Consider the following 12,632-nt stretch of genomic DNA (forward strand, 5'->3'; position numbering starts at 1 on the left):
TTAGAAATTACTTCCACCAGATATCCTAAATCATCTCTCTCAAGTTCAAAGTTCCACAGATCCCTAGAGCAGGGGCACAATGCCACCAGTCTCTTTCCTAAAGCATAGCAAGAGTGACTCTTGCTCCATTTCCCAATAAGTTCCTCATTTCCATCTGAGACCTCCTCAGCCTGGAATTCACTGTCCTTATTGAAATCAGAATTTTGGTCACAACCATTTTAAAAGCCTCTAGGAAGCTTCAAACTATCCCTCATCTTCCCATCTTCTTCTGAGCCCTCCAAACTGTCAAACCTCTGTCCATTACCCAGTTCCAACACTGCTTCCCATTTTTCGGTGTCCTTATAGCAAGGCCCCACTTATTGGTACCAATTTTCTGTATTAGTCCATTCTCGCACTGCTGTAAAGAAATGCCTGAGAATGAGAAATTTATAAAGAAAGAGGTTTAATTGGCTCATAGTTCTTCAGGCTGTACAGGAAGCATGGCTGGGGAGGCCTCAGGAAACTTACAATCATGGTGGAAGGCAAAAGGGAAGCAGGCATGTCTTATATGTCTGGAACAGAAGGAAGAGAGAGAAGAAGAAGCAGGCATGTCTTGCATGTCTGGAACACAAGGAAGAGAGAGAAGGGGAAGGTGCTACACACTTTAAAACAACCAGATCTTGTGAGAACTCATTCACTATCACAAGAAAAGCAAAAGGGAAATCTACTCCCATGGTCTGATCACCTCCCAGGCCCCACCTCCAACATTGTGAATTACAATTTGACGTGAGATTTGGGCAGGGACACAGACCCAAACCTTATCATCAATGAATTCGGAATACTAATACAGAATGTTTTTCATTGAAAATCAGTTTATAAATAAATGGTGCAAGGAATTCTAGAGTAATGCATTAGCCATGCATTACCGAAGTGCTTAAAATAATTTTTAAAAACTGATGGGCTAAAAGTTGGTATGAGAAAAACACTATCATTTCCTAAGTTGTTCTGTTTTGTTTAAATATGGTTTAAAATGGTGTTGGGGGAAAAGACATGTCCCCTTAGGGATTGTCAGAAAGAATCAAAAGCAGCCTAGCAAAGAGACAGAAATGTAAATGTGATATTTATCAGGGGAAATGAGGGTATGATTAAATAAAATGGAACCAGCCTCCATGTCAGAAAATACCTTAATGAGGAAGTCATACTTGAGGCCTCTGTGTCATCTTCTGAAAGACTAAGAGCCTGGACTGGCCAGGAATGGCCTTCACCAGAACTATGGTAGGAAGGGTAGGTTGAGTTTATTTCTCAGGTCAGCCTCAACCTCCTGAAAGCCCAGCTGAATTAAAGTCTTCATTAAATTCATGAAAGGATACAAGAGTCACAGCCTGGCCTCTTTTAACATCGCTCTCCTGGAATTGAATGGAAAGTCAGCTTCTAGTTCTGTGGAAGGCAGGTCCCACGGGAGGTGAGCAGCTTCTAATTCCATAGCTCCTGCTTGCCCTTTTGAGAGCACCAGCTCATCTAGCAGGTCTTGCCTGTTTCACATCTTTGGAGTTAAAACACTCTGTAGCCTTCATCTCCTCCCCTCAAACATGTATTTAAAAAAATACAAACTTTAAGTTAAAAATGTATTAGAAATGTTGTCTGTTTTATTGGAAAGCACTCTCAGATTCTAAGGTATACACAGATTGCTTGGGGGTCTTACTCAAATGCAGACTTTGAGTCAGCGGGTTTGGAGTGGAGTCTAAGAGTCTACATTTCCAGTAAGCTCCCCAGGGCAGGGAATGGGGGGACTGGTGTCATTGGTTCAGGGGTCATACTTTGAGAAGTGAGGATCTAAAAGACCTGATTTCAAGTTCTGACTTCTGACAACTGTTTTCTCACTTGTAAAACGAGGGGCTTTGGATGAAGATACCTTTTAAGTCTGCCGGTCTGCAGCATTTCAAGGTGCAGAGAGAGAGAAGGCTAGAGATTGTCTAGAGCTTGATCTCTGCTCTGAGTTTTCAAGGACTCCCCGTTATAACACTGTGAATATAGAAAGGAAAAGTGAATGCAAACAGGGAAGGAAATACAGTTTGTGTCTGACAATCTCAGAGTGGTTACAATTATTCACCTAATGCCTTTGCCAACATTTAAAGGTTTGGCTTTAATTAGATCACACGATCCACAAATGAACGTTCTAATTGTGCTGTGTTTGTCTCCAATAAGCTGTTGGGTAGGATTAATTCTTTCCATAGAATGCCCAATGGAACAGTTCAGTTTTCAATACAAATTAAGTGTAGCCACAAAAGATTACTACCTTTAGATCTTAAAAATATTTTTAAACAGAGTGCAAGTAAAGATACAGTTAGATATGACATTTTTTATACTAACTGTGTCAGTCACGGAGGAATTTAATACCATTTTGAAATCTTTCTTATCCTTCGGATTCCCCTCTGATATTCTCTTGTTAGTAAAATCTTCCCAGAGGCCACGTGAGAATTAGTAGCCACCTTCTGCCCCTCTGCTCCCATTTACACTGCTGTTGGGGTGCACACCACATGGTTGGGCTTGAGCTCATTTAGTTTTATATCTGTTTGTGTCCTTCTCTGAATTATGAGCTCCTTAAGCCATCCTGACAGAGTAGGAAAAAAATTTGGATGACTTGGAGCACAGGTACATGAGTTTACACTTCTGCCTTGTTCTGTTCTGATCCTATGATCCCAGGAGGCCATTCTGCCTTCGTTTTTTATAAGCCACTTTCCCCAGACTGTAAATCCCATACTCTCAGGAGTCTGAAAGTCCGAATGCCTTCAGGGGAAGGTGGTAGGAGGAATGCAGAAAGCAGTGGATGGTGATAGTCTAGGGGGCAGTAGGAATCTTGGTTAACCTACCTTGCCCCAGGATCTCAGATGCATTTTCTTTAAACACAACAGAGTTGAGCTCAAGCAGAAATTAACACCCAGCTAAAGACCTTGCTTCACATCACCTGGTTTCTGGTTTGCAGGTTTGCATCAGGTTTTAACCCTTTAGTTGCTGGATCAAGGGAAAGTCCAGGACTTCCCAGTGGAGGGGCCAGGGCAGTTGAGCCTGGTGAAATGGAGTATCAGCCCTGAGAAAGACCGCCAGGCTTTAGTCAGAGAAACATCATTTCACAAGCCTGGCTAGCCACTTACTATCTGTTAGATCAAGTTGAATAATCTGTCTGAGCCTCAGTTTTCTCATCTGTAAAATGGGTTAATAATACTCACTTTGCAGGACTGTGGTGAGGATTAAGTGAACCAACATATGGAATGTTCCTCAAAGAGTGCCTGGCACAAACAGATGCTCACTCAGTGAAAGTAGTACCAGGGGCTGTTGTTTACTATCATCTTTAAAAGATAATAAGTGGTTATCGATTGAATGCAGACAGCTTGTCTCTGTGTTACTCATGCTTTCTGTAGTCAGATAATTCAGGTGGACCACAAGAGATCTTGGTTTACTGTTGCCATCAAGGTGGCTTACCCCAGGGCTCAGGGGCTGGGTGGGGGCAGTTCTGAAGGACATAAGGAGAAGGGGATGGGGGAGGCTTTGTTCCCTGGGCTGGAGCTATATGAAAGACTCCCAGGTCTTTAGATCACAGCATCCACAGGCCGCTCCTGATCTATAAAAGCTCACTTTCTGATTTGTAGGCATTTTAGAAGACACAGATATTCTTATAAAGATGCTTAGCTAGTGATTATCTTCTGAGAGGCATGAGTGGCAAACTTGAGCCTCTTATGCTATAACTAAGAGATCTGCTACATAGGCATTTCCCTGGGTCAACCCTTCTGCTTTTGGAATCCCTCGCACTGCACTGATACATTCTCTAAATTGTCTGCAGGACACGCACTGGGTCTCATGATATGAGGAATCTCTATTGAGAAGGATGATCTGTCTATAGTCAGCACCACAGTACAGAGAAAAATATACCCTCCACACCCAGGCAAAGGTTGACCACCCTATTCTCTGTAGTAACCCAGCCTAAATAAAGACAGCTTTTATTTTACAATTGCTCACAACATTCACCATTCACTGTAGCTGAGTGTACTCAGCTATCTGCAAAACAGCATCCCTGCATTATTGATGTGAGGGTCATGAGACCTTGCCAAGTGTTTTTCCCATATTGCTTACTCTTCAACTTGAAAACTGATTACTGTGTCCTGAAGGTTATATTTTTAAAGGAAATTTTCCCCATGCAAAATGCTGGAATGTATTTTGTTCCTTGTTCACTTGCTGTTACATGTGTCATTGACTCCCAATCTCTGATGTGTTTCTTTGTTTTCTGTGTGTTGCAGGCAGCATAGTGTACCTCGGGATGATGGTGGGGGCGTTCTTCTGGGGAGGACTGGCAGACAAAGTGGGAAGGAGACAGTCTCTTCTGATATGCATGTCTGTCAACGGATTCTTTGCCTTCCTTTCTTCATTTGTCCAAGGTTATGGCTTCTTTCTCTTCTGTCGCTTACTTTCTGGATTCGGGTAAGGTTTTCTCCTTCATATTTTATAGTAATGTGTTTATTCTTCATAATTCTCCACTCTAGAGAATCTTATTAGGAGAAAATTATCCCTTCACACATCTCCTTTCATATCCTCATGTCAGCCCTGGAAACCACAATGCTGGGTCTTAGAAATATAATTATCAACCTTTAAATACAGGACAGACGGGACCACACACCTATGTTTTCATAGCTGATTATTACTTCTAGAAGATGAGTATTGTTTTAAATGGAATGCCATTTCTATAGTAGAATACATTCATACATATATGCTGCTTCTAAAAATTTAACGTAAGTAGGAAATAGCTCTGGTCCTACCTGTTATGAACTAATTAAAGATTTGAACCATTCAAGCATGCTCTTAAATTCAGGATTAGAGTGTCTCAAATAAATGCACTTTTATTGATCTATGTTTTCTTGGCATATTTAACTTGGTAGAAAGCCTCCTTGAGACAGAAGTTCCTGACTTCTGTTGAATGAACAGAAGTTGTGCTGTTACCCAAATGCAGTGGTAGAGTATAGCTGATGGTGTAGTCATTTTCTTTAAAGAGCTTAAAGCACTTATAACTATACTAAATGAATCCATAAGCATAGAAAAACCTAATAGCTCAATAAGGAATATATGAGAAACTTTGCTTCAATAAGAAAAAAATAGTAAAAATATAAAGTTTTTGTAATGAATGGGTACTAGGCTTAATGCCTGGGTGACAAAATAATCTGTACAACAAATCCCCACGACACAAGTTTACTTATATAACAAACCTGCACGTGTTCCCCTGAACTTAAAAGTTAAATATATCTATATATATGTATAATTTTTGATTCATGATTGGGAACTTAGAGACTTTTTTTTCAAGATGTCTAACACAAAATGAATCTGTAGGAATAATAAACAATTTTTAAAAATAAATGAAGAAAATGAGGGAAATGGGGCTGGGTTATAAACCTTAAAAGCTATCAGTCGTGGTTGTTGGTTATACACCACCACAACCTACAAAGCAGAACACAGTTTTGTAGAAAAGAGGTCAGAGGACTATAGCATGTCTTTCTTAATTATGTATAGTAGCATTTCCCACAGCTCCTCCTATGCTACATTCTGCACACAGTGAGCACTTAGCAAATACTTGACTAACTTGCACAAATTTTAGGAGCTTTCCTTAGAGTGAAGACAGTGCATTTCAGTAAACCAAGATGGCTGGAGAGTTTGGGAAAGTGTAAAATATTTTGTTCTTGGAAAAAAAAAAGTTCAGAATCAATCATTTGCTTTGTAGTGAGGGAGAAAGGGGAGAAGAGGCTTTTTCTCCACAGGGGAGCCCCTTGGTGCTCAGTTTCTATGAGATTGGCTACATACGCTGCTGACTTGGAGATGGATTTTGGATCATGGATTCAAATGGTTTCAGCAGACCTAAGTGTTGAATGATTGAATGAATGAATGAATGAATGAAGAACAGATGTTACTTGGGGCTATTTGTTAAAGGACCTTCTCAGTGAGTAGGTCCATAGGATAAGATATTCTTGCCACCAGAAAAGGCCAAGCTTCCTTCTCCCTTTTATTATCTACGTAATACCACTAGCCTGTCGAGAGAAGGCTAACAGCGTAAGTGCTAAATTTTCCAGTCCTTTCGGTTTGCAGTCTTTTTTGGGAAATTAAAGCAATATCCAAAGACCCAAAAGTAAATGACTGTGGTCAAATTATTGTGGCAATTTTAATTGCCAATCTGGATTGAGACATAGTCATCCCAACAGACTGTAGAGAAAAAGATCCATTGTGGTGGCTGCAAAATATTCCAAACCAGTGGCCTGTCCAGAAGCGAATTCAAGGGCAACATAAAAGCAGAGACAACTTAGATGTATTCTTGATATTATCCTCATTCCTATTGCAGACAAATCATTCTTCAGCCAACAGGTCAGGACTGCTGGGGGCTGGGAATCAAAAAATCCAGGTGTGCCCTGCTCCTGCCCATTATCACAGAGTCTTAGGAAAGTCACGCAGGCTCTCCTGCCTGCTTTTTCTTTTGTAAAAGAAGACATTAGGACTTTGCATTCTTACCTTGGAGTGTGAAGATCAAATGAGATGATGTATTGAAAGTACAAGGTAGAGAAGATAATGTAGGATAATGTTTAGAAACACTCACTCATAGTTTGGCATTTCTTATCTCCTTTGTTCCTCCTCACATACATTTTGCTAAGCTGTCCTATGCTGATTGCCTTGGAGTGACAGCAGGGGAGGAGGCAGAAAGAGACCCCTTTCTGGCTTTTTAAATTTCAAGTCTGGCGCATGCAAGAAACAGAAAGGCCTAATCAGGGACAAAATATTTGGGAGAAAACATGGCAAGTAAAATCAAGCATAAATCAAGTTAATCTCTATAATAAATGGTGAGTACCTAGGCTGGGGACGGGGCTGAGGGGGGAGTCATGTGAGCTTAGTTACCTTAGTCCAGGTGGCAAAATCTCTGCAGAGTTTTGTGGGATCCAGCGGCTGACAGGACCTGAGAAATGAAGTTGTTAAGGAAAATGAGGGAAGAAATCTGTATTGGTCAGCATTCTCCAGAGAGATAGAACCAATAGGAAAGAGTGGATAAGATAGATAGATAGATAGATAGATAGATAGATAGATAGATAGATAGAAGATAGATAGATAGATAGATAGATAGATAGATAGATAGATAGATAGATAGATAGATAGATAGTAGATAGATAGATAGATATGAGAGATGACTAATTAAGGCAATGGCTCACACAATTATGGAGGCTGACGAGTCCCATGGCAGGCCTTCTGCAAGCTGGAAATGCTGGGATGCCAGTAGCATGGCTCAGTATAAGTTTGAAGGCCTCAGAACAAGGGAAGCTGATAATATAACTCTCATTCCAAGGCTAAAGGCCTGATAACTCAGGGTGCTGCTAGTGCAAGTCCCAGAGTCCAAAGGCCAGAGAACCTAGAGATCTGTCGTCCAAGGACAGGAGAGGAAGGATGTCCCAGCTCCGAGAGACAGTAAATTAGAATTTCCTCTGCCTTTTTGTTCTCTCCAGGTTCACAACCGATTGGATGGTGCCCACCCACGCTGAGGGCAGACCTTCTCCACTCAGTTTACCAATTTGCATGCCAATCTCCTCCAGAAACACCCTCACAGACACACCCAGAAATAATGCTTTACTAGCTGCTATAGTCTGGATGTTTGACCTTTCCAAATCTCATGTTGAAATTTGATCCCCAGTGTTGGAGGTGGGGCCGGATGGGAGGTTTTTAGGTCTTGGAGGTGGATCTATCATGAATAGATTAATGTGAGTGAGTTATTGCTCTATTAGTTCCCATGAGAGCTGCTTGTTTAAAATTAAGCCTGGCACCCCCCAGCCCTCTCTTTTGCTTCCTCTCTCACTGTGTGGTCTCTGCACATGCCAGCTCCCCTTTGCCCTCTCTCCTGAGTGGAAGCATCCTGAGGCCCTCATCAGATGCCCAGTCTTCCAGCCAACAGAACCATAGCCAAATAAACCCCTTTTCTTTATAAATTGCCCCACCTCAGGTATTCCTTTATGGCAACAAAAATGGACTAAGACACCAGCTTTCTATGTATCCCTTAATCCAGTCAAGTTAACATGTAAAATTGACCACTCCAATATTTTTCTTCTTCGCCAAAGTTTATGGGCTATTTTACTTTTGCTTGCTTTGTGAAATGCTACCTTCATGGCCCAGGGTTTTTCTCAACAGCTCTAGAATTTATCTGGGAACTCTGTTTCTGAATCTCTGAGGAGTCTCATCAAAGTCTCTTTTTCTCCAATTCCATTCCAATTCAACTCAAAAAGCATTGTTAACACCTATTCTACTCACTGGAACCATGCAAGACCTTTCATGGATATAGCTGAGCCCTCACCTCAAGTTGCTTACAGTCTGTACAGACAGGCAGCTCTTCCAGTCCCCACCTTCCAAGAATTAGAGCCTGAAAAGTGGGCACAAGGGGCTTGGGAATCTCAAAGAGGAGGGAGAAAACAATAATAACATTGGAATAAGAAAATTTCCATTTAAATGATCTTGTTTTCAAAGGCATGTCATATTTAAACCCTTCATTCCTATTACTTATTAACTCAGTACAGAAGCAGCTGAAGTTTTATATATTTTTTTATTTAAACTTTCTTTATTAAAACTTAAGCCAGAGAATTAAGATTCTCATCCTAGAGACCTTAAATAAAAGACCATGTTATATCTACTTAAACAACTCCCTCCAATCATATCTGATCCAGTTTTTAAATTGAGAAAAACTAGATGAAATAACGTTCCAAAATGTTGGGAATGCTTCTTTTGTGGGCCTCTGGTGCACAGAGCCCCCCACACTCCACCATTTCCTAGGAGTACAGTACTTGCCATCCTTTCTGCTTTTCTGCCCTTTCTTTTCCCAGGGCCCTCCCACTCACAGCTTCCCAGAGGCGTTTCCTGAGACCACACACCCAATGGGTCTCACGTAGTTTCCTGTTTTGTCTGCTTGGCAGCACTTACAATTGATGCCTGAAAATATTTACTTTTTATGTTCTTCTTTCTCTCCTCCACCAGCATGTAAATTCCAAAGGGCTGGGACTGTCGTCTTGTTCAACATTGCTTAATTGCCCATGGCAGAGTGGGCATGGGTATTGTAAAAGACAGTGGAGTTCAAGCAGCAACCAGCATAGTCTTGACTTGCAGCCATCTGTAGCATTGGCTAGTTAATCATGAAGTGAAATAGATAGGAAGCCTACTCAATTCTTACTTGATCTGTATAAGTAGAAAACTTCTATGACAAGTGAATGAAAATCTAACTTGAGTCATAAAAGCAGAGTCATGTCCCCTCCATCATTCCCAGACTGGAGCTGGTTTACAGACCCAGAACCAACTGAATGAAGGGGAGGCTGGGCCTCCTTGAAGAAGGATCTTGGTACACAGCTAAATGTTTGTACTGTTAGTCTTTCTCCCAGCTTCCCCAAAGGGACTGAAGGCCTTTTACCAGGATGAGTGTGCATGGGAGAAAGGAAATAATCAGACTTCTCAGGGCCTGTGGACACTGGCTGTAAACTGACACTAATTCCAGGAGACACAAAATGTCACTGTGGTCAACCAGTCAGAGCAGGGGCTTATGGAAGGCAGGTAATCAATGGTGTTTTAGCTCAGGTCTGTTTCACAGTGGGCCCAGTGAGTCAGGCACTGAATCCATCTCGTGCCTAATTCCACAGTTCTGGACCGCATAATTGGAACAGAGCTACTCAGCAGCTGGCAGAATTCCCACATTGGTACAGAATCCCCACATTTAATTGGTACAGGGCCTGTCCATCAGCTCCATTTACTAGGAATTTTAGAACAAAGAGAAGTTCTAGGTCAGAGAGTCCAAACTTTCCATTTTGCAGATTGAGGTGCAGTGGCAGAACCAGGAATAACTCAGCTAGGATTTAAATTGCAATTAAAGTCATTTTAAACTTGCAACTCTGTAAATAAGTAAACTGTACATTCTGAATCCAAGGTTTACCTGTGTGTTGATTTTATCAAAAATGCTACAGATTTCCAGTTGCTGTGTCTTATTTCATTGCTGAAGCATCATTAGCAGCACTGTTTCTGCATATAAAGGGGACTGGAAGGAGTTCTCATTTTTTTATTTCATTTTATTTTTAGTTTTATTTTGTTTTTTGAGATGGGATCTCACTCTGTCACCCAGGCTGGAATGCAGGGGTGCGATCACGGCTCACTGCAGCCTTGACCTCCTGGGCTCAAGTGATCCGCCTGCCTCAGCATCCTGAGTAGCTGGGACCGCAGATGCATGCCACCACACCCAGCTAATTTTTAAAAATGTTTTGTACAAATGAGGTCTTCCTATGTTGCCAAGGCTGGTTTCAAACTCCCGGATTCAAGTAATCCTCCTAGCCTTGGCTTTCCAAAGTGCTGGGATTGCAGGCATGAGCTGCTGCACCTGGCCAAGCTCTTGTTTTAAACTGAGATCTACTTGGGTTTATATTTTTATTGTCTGCAAATGTGCTTTCCTCTTAATTCATCAAACCAAGTCATGAGCATATCTTCTTAGAAATGCAAATATGTCCAGCTGCCATATTGTATGTGACTTTAAATGTTTATTCAGTGCAATGAATGATTTCCCTGCCTGGAGACAACAGTGTTTCGTGGGAAGGAGGACTAGGACATCACCAATTATTCATCTGTCTATCACTTTCCTAAACGAATCCCACACCAAGAAACAGACACTTTCCTCCCCTCTTTTGTTATAGAAAATTAGAAAGATGGGAAATGGAGTTGGCACCATTGATTCATTTTCATTTGACCCAGAATTAAATTATTTGTATCCAGTCACTGTTAATTATGGAAATGATAGTACTTTGGATGCCAAGCAATATCAGAGTCGGGAGCTTCTCACTGAGGGCCTGGCACTGCTGAGCAGGAAGGTCAGGAGAAAAATGTAACAGCAACAGAAATTAAAATGAAATTTCAATGTGTCTGTATATCGTAAACGAAAGAATAGTAATTTCTTCCTCTGTGAATAGAGTCTACCAAATGTGTACTTCATAGCTATTTGCAATATTCATTCATTAGCTGTATTGAGTTATAGTAAGAATACCTTGGCTTTGTAGAAATCATCACCATTAACTGGAATTATTCAGAATACTTTATATGTAGCATCCCATTTATTTCCACAATTGTTTTAAATAATTAGTCATGTAAAAATTGTGTGCCTTTTTTATTAGAAAATTGAGGCACAGAGGCCAGGCACTGTAGCTCACGCCTGTAATCCCAGCACTTTGGGAGGCTGAGGCGGGCGGATCACGAGGTCAGGAGATCGAGACCATCCTTGCTAACATGGTGAAACTCCATCTCTACTAAAAATACAAAAAATTAGCCAGGCGTGGTTGTGGGCGCCTGTAGTCCCAGCCACTCGGGAGGCTGAGGCAGGAGAATGGCGACCCTGGGAGGCAGAGCTTGCAGTGAGCCGAGATCGCGCCACTGCACTCCAGCCTGGGCCACAGAGTGAGACTCCTTCTCAAAAAAAAACAAAAGAAAGAAAATTGAGGCACGGATTGATTATTGCTTCCAAATGTTCAACAGACACCCAAGTCTTCTGAATTTTGGTCTGATTCTGAGTTATGAGGTTTTTCCCTTCAAAGCAGTCTTTTTCTTAAAATAATCATATTGGAAAAATGCAGTTATTTAAAATTGTTTAAATAACTTTTAAATGTATTTTATCAAACACCTCTATAGTGCTTGCCGTGTGAGAGATGCTGTGTTCAGCACTTTATATTAGTAAATATTGACTCTCATCAGTGACCCAGTGAGAAAGATGCTATTCATTATTCATGTATCTTAACTATATGTCATAAATGAGGAAGTTGAAGTACAGAGAGATTAAGTTCCTATCTGAGGTCACACAGTAAGTAATGTAATCAGGTTTCATACCCAGGCAATCTGGCTCCAGGGCCCATGCTCATAACCATCAGGCTGTGCTGTGCTTCAGACTCAACCAGAAACGTTTCTGATTTCATATGGCACAATGTATACATGATATGTGCTCATATGTGTTTGAACAGATCAGTCCAAAAATATCTCTGGCCCCGGAGCATCAGAATGGAAAGACCTTCCCCAATATGTAAAACGAGGCAACAGTCAAGATTATCTTTAATCCAAAAATAGTATCAAACCCAAATTGTAAACAACGTGTCAGTGTTTTCTTACAGCTGCGTTGTCCAACATGATAACCACTAGCTTCATGTAGCTACCAAGCACTTGAAATGTGACTAGTCTAAGTTGAGATGTGTTCTAAGTGTAAAATACATAGCAGTGGATTTCAAAGACCTAGAACATATAAAATAATGCAAAATATCTCAATAATTTTACATTGATTACACGTTAAAATAATATTTTACATATATTGGGTTAAATGACTATATATTAAAATTAACTTTATGTGATTGTTTTGTTTTAATGTCTCTTCCAGAAAAATTTAAAATTACATATGTGGCTCACATTTTCTATTGGAAAACACTGTCTTAGGCAATGCTTTTTACTTTCCAACAAAAAGGCTGATCTTTTGGACACCCTTTGTTTCCCAGTATACCCTTTGGCAAAGGTACTATTGATCACAAAGGAGAAGGAACAGAACAAAAGATCTTCCAGACCTACAGTGTATAATTGTGAAAAATTAGCCA

The 12,632-nt window shown here is 40.8% G+C and overlaps 1 protein-coding gene across 2 annotated transcripts in view; it reads left to right on the forward strand.

The window, feature by feature from the left end:
* SV2C (synaptic vesicle glycoprotein 2C) overlaps positions 1-12,632 on the forward strand; it is a 565,988-nt gene that overhangs the window by 423,212 nt on the left and 130,144 nt on the right. For both annotated transcript variants that reach the window (XM_058434087.1, XM_032145005.2), the window contains exon 3: positions 4,272-4,452. In XM_058434087.1, coding sequence (XP_058290070.1) covers positions 4,272-4,452 — 181 coding nt within the window. The remainder of the gene's footprint in view (positions 1-4,271; positions 4,453-12,632) is intronic.

Source organism: Hylobates moloch, unplaced genomic scaffold (assembly GCF_009828535.3).
Source record: "Hylobates moloch isolate HMO894 unplaced genomic scaffold, HMol_V3 SCAFFOLD_23, whole genome shotgun sequence".
Taxonomy (NCBI): Eukaryota; Metazoa; Chordata; class Mammalia; order Primates; family Hylobatidae; genus Hylobates; species Hylobates moloch.